The sequence below is a fragment of the Psittacula echo genome (assembly GCF_963264785.1).
Source record: "Psittacula echo genome assembly, chromosome: 3".
Classification (NCBI taxonomy): Eukaryota; Metazoa; Chordata; class Aves; order Psittaciformes; family Psittacidae; genus Psittacula; species Psittacula echo.
Window position 1 is genome coordinate 71,133,692 of NC_137736.1, and position 13,539 is coordinate 71,147,230.

At 39.1% G+C, this 13,539-nt stretch overlaps 1 protein-coding gene across 2 annotated transcripts in view; it reads left to right on the forward strand.

Annotated features, from left to right (window-relative positions):
* The window catches only part of NALCN (sodium leak channel, non-selective), a gene marked incomplete at its 3' end in the record, with an annotated part of 227,293 nt that overhangs the window by 41,771 nt on the left and 171,983 nt on the right, over nucleotides 1-13,539 (forward strand). For both annotated transcript variants that reach the window (XM_080612623.1, XM_080612624.1), the window contains exon 6: nucleotides 3,219-3,373. In XM_080612623.1, the coding sequence (XP_080468749.1) occupies nucleotides 3,219-3,373 (155 nt within the window). The remainder of the gene's footprint in view (nucleotides 1-3,218; nucleotides 3,374-13,539) is intronic.

Below are 13,539 nucleotides of genomic sequence, written 5' to 3' on the forward strand. Positions count from 1 at the left end.
GCCATGGAAAACAGGCACATGTACTGCCAGGTCACATTGATTCAGGTTCTTTTTGTGGTGTACGTGTGTATGTATGTAGTCAGAATGTTCTTCAGGCAGTTAAAAACACATCAGAGTAGCACTCCTGTGACTTTTGCAACAATCTCATTGAAGGATTCTTAAAACGTGATGTGGAGCCAATTATCTCCTTTTCCATCTTTTGTGTTCCTGTGCAGAACTAATTTCTCAGCGCAGCTGTTGTGTAGATGTTGTACTCCACACACATTGAATACTCTGCGTAGAAATATTCAGTTGATCTATTGGGATGAATTATTTCTCTGGTCATATTGCAAGAATTCATAACTTCATCAAGGCACCCTATTCATCAAGATATTTAAGCACGTTGTCTAATCAAACTTTCTGAGATGATGAAAACCAGTTATGTGCTGAATCAGTATCTCAGTATTTAGTTGATGTTGAGTATAGCATATGAAGTAATAAAGCAATTTAAATCATCTTATATTGAAAACATCTTGTGATATTCTAGCCACTTCTAGACTATATGTCTAATATTGTTTTGTCTGTGTAGACTATTCTGTGCTAATTTACTGTCTTAGGCAGAACACAAATTGCCTAGTGACGCTGGTCCAAAAAAGGCCTTTATCTCTATAGGTAAAATTACTATAAGCAAAGATTTTTCCTTTTTAGCCTAACTCATACTCTGTGTATGGCTTTTCTTCTTGAGAAGGAGGTGTGATGTGATATATAAATAACCTAGGTTTAAGTAAAACACTTAAAATGGGTGCATGGCATTGTAGTGATCGAGCCAGCAATAGTTTTAATAATATGCCCTCATGCTGTTACCCTCTTGGATCTGAGGGATTTTCTAATGGAAACCATAATGTAAAATTCATTAGCTATCAGTAGCCCGGGTTCTGTATCTGCTTGAGCCAATGAATTAATTTTTGTTTCTGAGAATATTTCTAAAATGTTGTCTTATAATAATCCTATATATTATAATGGCTTTTAGATGAGAGTATCATAAATCTAACGTACTTAAAGCATACAACTGGGTATGAATTAACATACTCCTGTATAAAGGAATTAGGGTGCGCAGATGAATCTTTACATGTTTGAGTGACCTGCTGAGCATATTTACAAAAAGGTGAAATGAGTACACATACGTTTGTGTGTCTGTCTTCCCATTTATGCACAGAGGGTTCCTTTAAAACTTCAGCTGGAACCATACGTGTCTGTGCGGATATATGCATACCTCTCAGGTGTCATGAAGAAATGACTACAGAATGGGTGCAACTGCAGTTATTTCTCTGTATTTATAATTGCTTAGGAAAAATTTTGTAGGAAGATTTCGTTTCACACTGACAGATTTAGACTAATCTATTGCTATCACATGCAGTGCATAAAGCAAGAAAAATAATTAAAGCTTCTGTTCACCCAATTGAGTTGTCAAAATGCATCTGTGAATTAGATTAGAAGAAGAGGACTTTCCAAAGAACAATAAGATACTAATTATACTAAAGGGCAGAGTGAAAAGTTTCACCTTTTCTGTGGATATGAAAGGTTAATTAAAATGATGATTTTTAAGGCACTGGTCTGAAGCCTCAGGATAATGGGGTGAATACTTCAAGATTTTCTTTGTAACTTTCAGCAATTCGAGTCTTTCTATATCAAAAGTCTGTGCTGTGACCAGGAAGTCAGAATCACCTGAACATGAATGGAAAATGCTCTCGACTTTTTTTCTCAGACCAGAACTCACCATGATTTAGTTTTTCAAGTCTTATTTGAAACTGCCCTAGGACTGAACAAAAATCAGGATTTTCATTTGCTGGATGAGAGAGTACAAGCAAGGAGAAAAATGGATGTTGCTTAGTTGTGTGCCATTTCAGCACAGGTGGAGCTGTGTCATACTGAAACCTTTCTAGTGTGGTTTAACCAGCTGACTCAGAGCACTAGTAACATGAATCCTCATATCTGTGCTGTAATACTGTGCTGTGTTATTTTGTAGACCTTAACAGGGTCTGCTCAGGATGGAAAGGGACAGTTTGATAATCATAGAATGGTTCCTCTTAATGTCCATAGAAAGGTTACCTTTTAATTAAACTACTTCATGGGAAATGGCACTACAAGTGTTTGGTCTTGGCAAGGACTATGTATTGCAATTATTAATTGGGTACTGTAAGTACAGTATTAACTGCCTGAGCTTCTTACTGAATTTTGGGAGTACTTGGGTACCCAACTTCATGTGTGTATGCCACAGGCACAGGTCTAACAGGACAGTGAGCTACAGACTTGTCCTCCCTCTCCGTTTAGTTTCTATGTCTCTTAATGCTGATCCTACCTGAATTCTCATTGTGGTGAAGCGTGACAGAGCTTCCGGCAGCTCAGCCCCAGGTGCCATAGGAGCTGCAAGGCAAGTGATACTCAGCCTCTGGCGACAGTAAAACATGGCCACTGTATTGTGGTGCTGCCCCTCGTCTCATGATCTTCCTATTTTTCAGTGTTATGTTTACCAACATAAATCAGTTTTAACCAGTTCAAACCTGTTCAAATTTTTTCATGTGTTCTACCAAATCATGACTGGACTGACCAAAAAGTGAATCAGATCTGTTTCAGTCACAGTAATACCTAGATGCTAATTGCGCTAAACATGTAATGATTTTGACTTCTTGCCTGTGACTGTAAGTATTCATCTGTGGTGGAAACCTGGCCTGACCAAGATATAAGCTGAATACATACTCAGGTGGCTGATGGGTCATCTACAGTGATCCTTTCAATTAATGTCAAAGCTAGCTCAGGTAATGTCTGTGAAAGTCTTAAGTCATAGTATTGACTGCAGTTGAACACCCTGTTAGGATCTGCAAAGGAGCCTGAAGCAGTAAGTGTCCAAATTGCATTAAAAAGCAGTTGGAGCAGCTGAATGTTAACTCCTCTGTCTTGGAGAGTCTCCATCTTTTATGGGGTTTCTAGGCATTAATATGAAACTTCTGCTGTTAATATTTGTACTATCATTACATAAGTCTGAAATCTTAGGAGGCAATTAGCTTGCCCTTTACAATAAGTGCTTAATTAATGAAAATAACATATATCAAAGAACATTAAATAGCAAAAATAATAGCTGATATACTTTTGTACTTTTCACTTTAGTCCTTTTGCTTTCAAGTATTTAGTTTTGCTCCAGGCTAAATTTATGTAACACCTTAATTTTGTATTTTTCACAGAAATGTTACCTGGAATAATTTAGCTATCCCAGATACCCACTGTTCAAGAGAGCTAGAAGAAGGTTACCAGTGCCCACCTGGATTTAAATGCATGGACCTCGAAGATCTGGGACTAAGCAGGCAAGAGCTGGGCTACAGTGGCTTTAATGAGATAGGTCTGTCCTACTGATAAAATCCATTTCAATATCCATTTAAAAGTGTTTATTAATAAATAGAACATATAGCTCATGTCTGTGCTGAAAAAGTATTGAGTGCAATCAGTCTTCTGCTCAGATAGAGCACATGCCAGGAAAAGAATCTCTGCTATTTGCTTTGGAATGATAGAGTTATCATCTATTTTTACATTGCTTGGGATCCTAGGATTTAAATAACTTTAAAACAATGTCTTTATTTAAGAAGAGTCAGGCATTGATTATCACCAACAAATGTGATGACTAATTTCTGTGGTTTATTTATGATTCATTTTAGAGTATATAATTCATCCTAGTTGTCTAATTTTAGTCGTAATTCCTATGCAAAAAAAACCTCACCCAGAATTACTTTGATAATCATCTTGGTACTAAACAGAAGCTGAGAGGTGGGCTGGAGAAAATGAGATTATGTGTATCTGTGGCCATCTTGATCAAAATTGTGTAATTCAGAACATCACCCAGAAAAATTATTTGGAGTCAGAAAGATTTTGCAATACAGGTGCATTTTTTTTTTTGTGAAAAACACTTCAAAGTCACAGGAGAATACATTCTCTGCTTGCTGCAGTGTGTCATGCCATCACCATGGGGAAACAAGTGTAGAACAATAGTTCAGGAAAAATGGCAGGAGCAGCCATGGCAAGACCAGTATCCAAAGGGAAAATATGAAGTTACCCTGTCAGAACATTGTGGTTGTATCTCACATTTATTTAACAGATGAAAGTCCAACAGGGGCCTGCAGCTATAAATTTTCATTTCAGCACAGGTAGGGAAGTCCCTTCAAGTGGTAAAGCATGGCTGCAGGCCATATTCTTTCTAATGCATCTCTCCGACTCTAATAAACTTTTATTTTTCCACTTTTTATGGCTTGAGCTCTAGATGGTTATCCTGGCCCCAGCTGAACTTGAAGGTAATAAAAACATTTAATGACTGAATGACTGCAACCCAAAAAGATTTTTTGAATATTGAAAGCCTTTGCAGCTGAAATCACTTCATTTGGTTCCCAGGCTGCTGAATATAAACAATGAGCCTTAAGAGTTAAAAGAAACAGTCTCAGAGTCCTCTTACGACAAGTGCTCTGTTGATACCAGATACTTTTTGAACAAAACCAGTCATTTGTGTCCTTTCTGTCTTATTCTGAGAAAGAAGGGAGAAAAAACCAATTTCAGCCAAGCTCCATTCTGTTTCCTCTGGGAGTCAGAAGCATATCAGTTTTACAAGTACTGCTAGCTGAATAGCACTATGGATAGTACCTATCTTTTATATATTTTTTCTCCAGTATATCTCAAAGGATAACCCTGTCTGATCTCTCAGAAAACTCTCAGATTCTTAAGTTAGTGGTATGCTGCCATGCCCAGATGAACATGAGCTGAGTTCAGACTGGAAGCTAAAAATCTCCGCGCTCCTGTGCTCTAGTTTTAGATGGTTTAGCAGGGTAGTGTGGGATAGATGTATCACCAGAAAAATTATGCCTCAGATGAAATCACCCTTTTTATCTTGACACGTAAAATTATTTGTGGCATTGAAGGCTGTTATTCTAGCTGCCTACCTGGTCACCAGGGAAAAGTAGTTGCAATGCCTTAGAGCACTTTAAGTGGGTAGATGATGTGAATGTTGTGCAGAATGCATAATAAAGGAGGCCAGTATGTTTTTAATGATGGGAGCAAGTTGGCAAAGACAAGTGAAATAGTTTATCCAAAAATGCCTGCAAACCTGGTGAAAAAAACAGGGCTCAAGCTCTGGTCTCCTGAGTTGCAGTCCTGCATTTTATCAGTATCTTATTCTGAGTGCGGCCTTTTAAAGATCAGAGATTGTTAGTAGACTTAGGAGACATAGAATCGTAGAATCATAGAATAGTTAGGGTTGGAAAGGACCTTAAGATCATCTAGTTCCAACCCCCCTGCCATGGGTAGGAACACCTCACACAAAACCATGTCACCCAAGGCTCTGTCCAATCTGGCCTTGAACAACACCAGGGATGGAGCATTCACAGCTTCCTTGGGAAACCCATTCCAGTGCCTCATCACCCTCTCAGTAAAGAATTTCTTCCTTATATCTAATCTAAACTCCCCTGTTTAAGTTTTAATCCATTACCCCTTGTCCTGTCACTACAGTCCCTAATAAAGAGTCCCTCCACAGCATCCTTATAGGCCCCCTTCAGATACTGGAAGGCTGCTATGAGGTCTCCACACAGCCTTCTCTTCTCCAGGCTGAACAGCCCCAACTTTCTCAGCCTGTCTCGATACGGGAGGTGCTCCAGTCCCCTGATCATCCTCGTGGCCCTCCTCTGGACTTGTTCCAACAGTTCCATGTCCTTTTTATGTTGAGGACACCAGAACTGCACACAATACTCCAAGGGAGGTCTCACGAGAGCAGAGTAGAGGGGCAGGATCACCTCCTTCGACCTGCTGGTCCAGCCCAGGATACGGTTGGCTTTCTGGTCTGCGAGCGCACACTGAAGCCGGCTCATGTTCATTTTCTCATGGACCAACACCCCCAAGTCCTTCTCTGCAGGGCCGCTCTGAATCTCTTCTCTCCCCAACCTGTAGCTGTGCCTGGGATTGCTGCGACCCAGGTGTAGGACCTTGCACTTGGCATGGTTAAACTTCATAAGGTTGGCATCAGCCCACCTCACAAGCGTGTCAAGGTCCCTCTAGATGGCATCCCTTCCCTCCAGCGTATCAACCGAACCACACAGCTTGGTGTCATCGGCAAACTTGATGAGGGCACTCTCAATCCCACTGTCCGTGTCACTGACAAAGATGTTGAACAAGATTGGTCTCAACACCGATCCCTGAGGGACACCACTTGTTACTGGTTTCCAGCTGGACATTGAGACATTGACCACAGCTCTTTGCATGAGACTTGTCACTGATACACCTTTTTTGTCTAGAAATAGATAACTAGGATATAACACCTCTTGGTACTGTACCCAGAAGTTTTGAATATCAATTGAAAGCTTGTTACTAAACTTCCAAACACTGGCTAAGACACAGCACTTTACCACAAAATATTAAATAAGCTTTCTCAAATGATGAATGTTATAAACAGGGTAATAACTAGCAAGTCTATTTTATAAATCCCCATTTTGTGATGCACCTTTGTGTGTAGTTAACAGGTAAGTAATGCAGTAGGTCTTTTCTGTGTAATTATACTATTTTGTTGTATACATTCATTGGTATTTTACTTGCAGGCACTATGATGCAGCCTATACTGTCGGTTCCTGAAATGTGTCATTACAAAAATCACAAGAACACCAACAGTTTGGCAGCTACTGTATAGTTAGTACCATTTAATTTGCAGTACATAAGTACAAGCTATGAATTTTTTCTGTTATTTTTGTTCTCTTTAAAGGAAAAGGTTGTTGGGTGTTTTTACAATTTTATTACTGGGTAAAGACCAAGCTGTCCCAATCAGATAAAACTTAATAGAGGCTTTTGTACTGTAAGGACTATGCCAAGTAAGAAGGTTCATATTTGGAAAAATCTCTTAATTTTGGCCATATCCTGCTCTCAGTTTTATGTATGTCTTTGGCTTTAAAGGGATGAAAATCGGAAAGATGGCAGTGTAAATTTTAGTACTTGGCAGTATACTTATTTCCTGCTTTTTCTATTTTTAGTTTTGAGGTGTTCTGTTTTTCTGTTCTCTCTTTTCTATGCAAGTATGTTTGTATTGTTTAAGGTAGAACATAGTTACAGACTACTGATAAATGTGGCTTGTCAAGATGATCTAAGACATCCTCTAACAATGCAAAGCAGACTTCACAATCTTTTCAGGCAATCTATTGCACTGCTTCATTGTCTGTACTCTAGGAAGATTTTCCTAAAGTATAACATGAATCTTTCTCTTTTGCAATTTCTTTCATTATAGGGCTGACATTTTTTACCTTAAATTATTCTTATTGTCCTTCTCTAGACTTTTCCTAGCTGATACACCTCTTTGTTAAAGTGCAGCACTGGCAGAATACCACAGTAGAGCCATTACTTTATGTGTTTTTTAAGCTCTATTACACTTTCTACATCCCAGTGAGATGTTTTCCATTCTCAGAACAGCATGTTGTGGGTGATTCATGTGTTTTTCTGATTTGTTACAGCCCTTGTTTCCTTTTAAAAGAGATGTCATCACAATTTCCCAATTTTTATTTGTTTACTTGATTCTTTATTTTTAAATGTAGGCCTTTACCTTTTCTCTCAGACTATTTCTTCTATTTGCAAAGATCTTCTGTAATTTTAAATCTTTCCTTCTGAATATTTTCAGTGGCTCTTAGCTTACTTTTATTGAAATTTGATGGGTATCATTTGTGTTCTATCAGCCTGGTCAAGAGTGAAAAAAAAAAATAGAACCAGACCAAGATCAGACTCTGTTGGAATCTCATTTGACAGTCTTCCTTTCTGACAGTGTTTCACTAATAGCTGCTCATAAGGACACTTAACAAATGATACAGCACCCATCACAGAGCAGTTTCATCTAGCAATATTTCACCAACACATATTTCTTTGTGTTGTCTTGGTGTGTTGTCATGGTGAGACAATGTTAAAAGCCTTTTAAAATCAAGTTGTAGACCATCAGGTGCTTTTCCTCTCTTTAGAAAACCTGCTTCCATTCAGCAATCATACAGTAAGATTTGTGCCATAGGCTGTCCTGAATCTGCACACTTTGAATGTATATTAATAATATAATACTTACATCTGGTGTTTGTGAAGGTAATTTTTCAAACATGGAGCACATCAGTATGTATCTACAGTTATTGCCTCTCTTTTTCAGTTTACATATTTCTATACTAGATGTAGAATGAAATTAACACCAGTTGGTTTAGCCAGCTTTACTAGTGTAATCTTTAATGAGAGTGAAGTCACTAAAAGCCAGGGCAGTTCTGTCTGGCCATGCCACTAGGAAAGTTATGAGCAACAGTCTGCCTTGGGACTGCTTGTGAAACTGGAGAATTAATGAAACATTTGAATGGAGAGCCAATTAGCTAAGGCCTCCATACCTTGAATCCTTCTCTCTGTGAAGTTCTGAAATGGGAGGAAGGAATAGGAGAGAAAGAATAATCTTTCCCCGTAGGTGAGGTGAATTCAAATGTTGCAGGTTCCATCTGATGGGAGGCTACAAGAAGTTACTGCTTTCTTCTACCAAGTTGCTCATGAACTCAGTAGAAACCCAAGTACTCTTTCCAACAGTTTGACACAAAACTTGACTTCTTAAGTAGGTGTTGTTCTCATACAGTGGGAGCTTTCATGTTAAATGAAGTCTTTTATCCGTCAAGATGCCTAAAAGGTTTTTTGAATACTACCTGTAGGGCTGAGTGGGAGTAAGCAAAAGGATATGAATGAAAGGCTTGGCTAGCTGTATGGATGTGGGTGGCAAAGCTCCTTACTATTGACAGTAGCTCTATAGTACTGTCAAGCTCTTCTCTTTCTCCGACTTCTTAGCTGATTTTTATTCAGGCTGTTATAAAATGTTTGATGTTTCCTTCATATTAGAACAGCCTTCAGCCTTGTCTCCTGCTGAGACCATCAGGTGCGTTCACAGCTGGGCTATTTCTTCTTTCTGATTTTATTCTCTTCCTCTCTGTGGTTTTCCTGGCTGTGTTTAATTCCATAGGGTGTAGCTGATAGCATAACAGTATCATGAAGCGTGCAAAAGAAGTAGAGCTAAATACTGAGGAAAAAATTACCTTTGTTTTGTGAATAAGCCTCAGTAACTGTACAACTCATTAGATGTGTGATTGTATTTGTGTTAAGTATTTGCATCTGATATATCTAAAAAGCATAAATACAATTGTTGAATTAAATAAGAGGGTGCAAGACTTGGCAACTGAAGTACTTCTGTCTTCCGTGTCACTGTTTATCTGAGTGTGCACCTATCTTTACCTTTAGTCAATATTTAACATGTCAGTAATTGCTATCAGGGGCACACTAAGTATGTTGGTAGAGGTGCGTGTCTGTGTAGGTGCTGCTGGAAAGGGTGCCATGTAGATACAAATGTGCCAGAACCCCTACTGTTGCTGGATCCTGAGCAGTTTTCCTCCTTACCTGTGCTTTCCACACAGTACAGATCTTTTTGCATTCAGATTTTTGTAACATCTGGCTAGTAATCATTCCACATGCCTCATGGGTGCAATTACCTGTAATCATCTACAGATGTACACTTACAGCTACATTACTGATTTTACTCTTCATGTAATCCTAGAGAATGTTGGGGTTTTTTTGTGATTTACAGTGCTACATATCACTTCAAAAATACTCAAAAAGAAAAGGAAATCCCTAATGAAAGATAGCTTAAAGTTAAAAAATATCCTACAAAGTAACCAAAAGAAGTTTTAAGCTTCATGGCATTTTGTTCTTCTGAAAGGAGAAAAAAATCTTATTCTATGGTGTATCATCAACCGCTCTGTCAATTGCTAGGGCCAGTACCCTATTAAATGATACTAATTGCATCTCATACCTGCAGAGAGTATTTGACAAAGACTACCATATTAATGTCCAGTTTACATATAGGAGATAAACACACGCATGTTGTATGTTGGAGACAAATAATGAAATTTCAATGGTAAGGAGTGCTTTGAAGAAGATATACAAAATATTGCATCTGTATTAAAGCTTGCTTGCCTTATAGTAGAAATGAACACTGTTAAATGGCACAATGAGGCAGCAAAATCATCTCATTTCATGGGCTGTAAAACACCAACAGAGCTTTAGGTCCCAGATATTTCTCACTTTTATTATAAGGCCATTCCCTTACAATATGTGACACAGACTTTAAGTACTGTAGGCATGCCTACAGGTGAGAGCCTTTTTGAAATTGGTAATTAGAAAAAAAGATTTTATATGTCACTGTGAAAAATGTCTGCCATCATTAGGTTAAAAGTGAACCTAATTCAATGTTTGTGAAAGGAAGCATAAGGGGACCAAAGACAACTTCCTTAATTCACTGATAGGTATTGTTTTACTATAAGCCTTGTACAGGGATCAGAATTGCTCCTCTGTTTACCCATTAATTGAAATCTTGTCTACGAAACATGGGAGTTAATTGGTTCTCTTATTAGTTATTTTATGATGGGGAAAATACTTTGAAGTGTGCAACCAGTTCAAATTGTGAAGGCACTGGTCTTAGACTGGAAGAAGATTGGGGTGGCATTAAGTCCATTGCTCAGAAGAAAGGAGTTAAGTTTAAAATAGTATGATGTGAATCTGGATTTTGTGCCTTACTGCCAGAATCTGTTAACTACATTTTTCATGAGAGATTCCATGTTGCCCAGAGTCTGTGTACCTGTCTCTAGGATTAGAATTCATAGTGGCAGAGTATGTGTTGAGTGATGAGGTGTGATGGACACATGAAAGCCAAACTGGAAAGGGAGGAAGGATGCTTATATCAGTCTGGAATAAAAGCTGAAAAGTCAGCCTAAATCAGATATGTTAGGTACTCCTAGAAGCAGTGAGCATTCAGAGCTACTTGTCCATTTTTTTTTACGTGGACACCTGTATCATGAATTTGGCTGAAGGAGACTGACACAGGTTCTTAAAGAGAAAGTAGAAGTGACCCACTTTTTTATATAGTAGTGCAGTGGTCAAAGTGAAGACCTACCTGCATTCTGGAAGGATGCCCTACTCGCTGTCATGCAGGAGCTGGGACAAAGCATGCTCCCTACCACCTCCCTCTCTCTGAGTCTGCAGCAGCAAGAATTCGTGGCCCTGGAGGAAAGCAAGCAAAACGAGACTGGTGACTAGAGGGGGTACTATAAAGACTTGCTCTTGTAATTCTTCCATGAAGTTATTTCCAGTTTTTTCTTTATGGATTATCTAACACAAAAATGTGTAGAACCATCTTAATATTTAGGTGGCTGAATGTTAATAAGACATACCAACATAAAAGAAAACACTTGAAAATCCAACTGGCCATTCCTGCTACCACTGGATGAAGAAAAGAACCTGTCACTAGTGGTACAGGCTGACCTTTTAATTTCACTGTCACTGCACGACCACCTTAGACACAGCCTGCTTGTCTCTTGGTGGCAGTATTAGCAGCCACTTGGTCTTTCCAGATCCTTGACATGGACAACAAAGGCAGGTAGATTATGACTGATGAGTTGTCCTAGGCAATTGCCTACTTTGCCAGCTCTGAGACTTCAAGTTCGACGAGGAACAGTGAATTACGAGTTGATGAACAGAAGAAAAATGGTAATTGCAGGATATTTGTTCAAAGTAGGAGTTGCAATCCTTTCCACTATCAATTGTAAGGGCGTTTTTGGCCTCTTGCCTCCCTCCACTGCCCTTTCATACAGTCATCTCCACCTGAATGAAGACAGTGTTGTTTTGCACAAACATAGATGGCCAGAAATGCAGATCAGCATCACCACCACAGCCTGGATCCCTTGGCTCTGAGATATTTGGTATCTGAGATAACAGAAAACAATGAGGGGATGTAATTGTTAAGTCAGAGCTTCCATTTAATTGTACCCATTAAAGGTTGAGAGATTGAGCTCTTATGAAAGAGCCATTGCTTTGGTAATGATTTCATCAAAATTTATAGTCAGACTTTTTTATTCTACAGATTATATGTACGCTTGATATATGTATTGAGTCTTAATGCTCTGTTTATCCTAGCAAGTGCATGATATTATTAAGTATTTTCATAAACAGGTCTAATCTTACTCCACTTACACAGCTGTTCGATTCAGGCACTTACATATAAAGTGCCTAATAAGAAGGCCTTCATCCGTGATTGAGGCCTATGGAGTTATCATGTGGTAACATGACAAGTGATAGCAATGTTAATGTGTGAAGGTGCCAGAGTGTAATTAGGGAAGCCATTCAGACTATCTAGTGGTAAAACTTGTGAGCTAAAATGACTTAAAGCATGCCCCATTAGTCGAGTGATTGAGAAACCAGTAAAAATCATTAGTTCAAAAATGATGATAGATTTTTGGTTTTCTCACAGGAATTCCTTCCCTGGCCTTGCAGAAGGAGAGCAATAGGGCCCTAATTGCAGCTGAGGCACTGGTGTGGGCAAGAGAGTCTCCACTCAGGGGATTTCACTTAGATGTTTTACTATCAGTTAACATAAGCTTATAATCACTCATCCAGGTATTAAAAAGCAAGGAAGACAAACAGTTGAAGAGGCAGAGGAAACATCTTTACTCCTTTGTTTGTCTCAACTTCAATCCATACACTTCTCCCCATTCCTAGTCCCTACTCCTCTGCATTTGCAGCATGTGAGGTGCGGAGCGGTGCAGGAAGTCGGGGTAGATGCATAGTAGGATTTTTTTCATGCTGGTCCTTGTTTCTTATCCTTGTGCTGGTGCTGCTTCCTTCTTAATCATCCTCTCTGCTCCAGGATGGGCTTAGCCATGGGTTCCAGTCCCTTCAAAAGTGTTCCCTGCTCCAGTGTGCCCCCTGCTATCAAAAGCTCGCCAGTTATGCACATTGGAGGCATCTAAATAACAGGCATGTCAGCTTAGACCACCTTCAGAAACTTATACAGGTTTTTGGTGGGCACAGAGGAGTAAAGAAAATGGTTCATATGCCCTTTGCAGGTGAGAACAGTTTGCAATCCTCACTCTGTTGTTTCTCTTGGGGAATAATTCTAGTTATGAAGGATGTGAATGCTGTGAGGAGTGCAGCATAACTTCGTGAACAAGGTAAATAAGTTCAGTTTGTTCCTTAGGTATAATGAACAAGTTGAAAGGGAGTCAACTAATAAATCCCTGTTTGGGCTTAAGGCACAATGCTGTTTTAACTGGTTGCGTCTTCTTAAGGCCCTCCTTACAGCAACATGTTTAGTTTCTCATAAGAATGAGTTTAATAACGAAAGGCTTTGGGAATTTTGTTTTTACTTTGGGATTTCTTTTTATTTGGCAGGAAAAGCACTAATGAAATTCAGTGGTTGGAAGTTGAATGTAAACAAATTTCATTAGGAAAACTTGTACGAATATTCATGGCACGTCCTGCTAGACTAACCTGATCTTACTCTATGACACCACTCTTTGGGCCCAGCCATCAGCCAGTTTTAAACTCCGTAAAGAGTACATCCGTCCAAGCCGTAAGCAGCCAGTTTCTCCTGGAGAATGCTATGGGAAATGGTGTCAAAGGTTTTACTGAAGTCAAGGTAGAAAACATGGCAGCTTTTTCCTC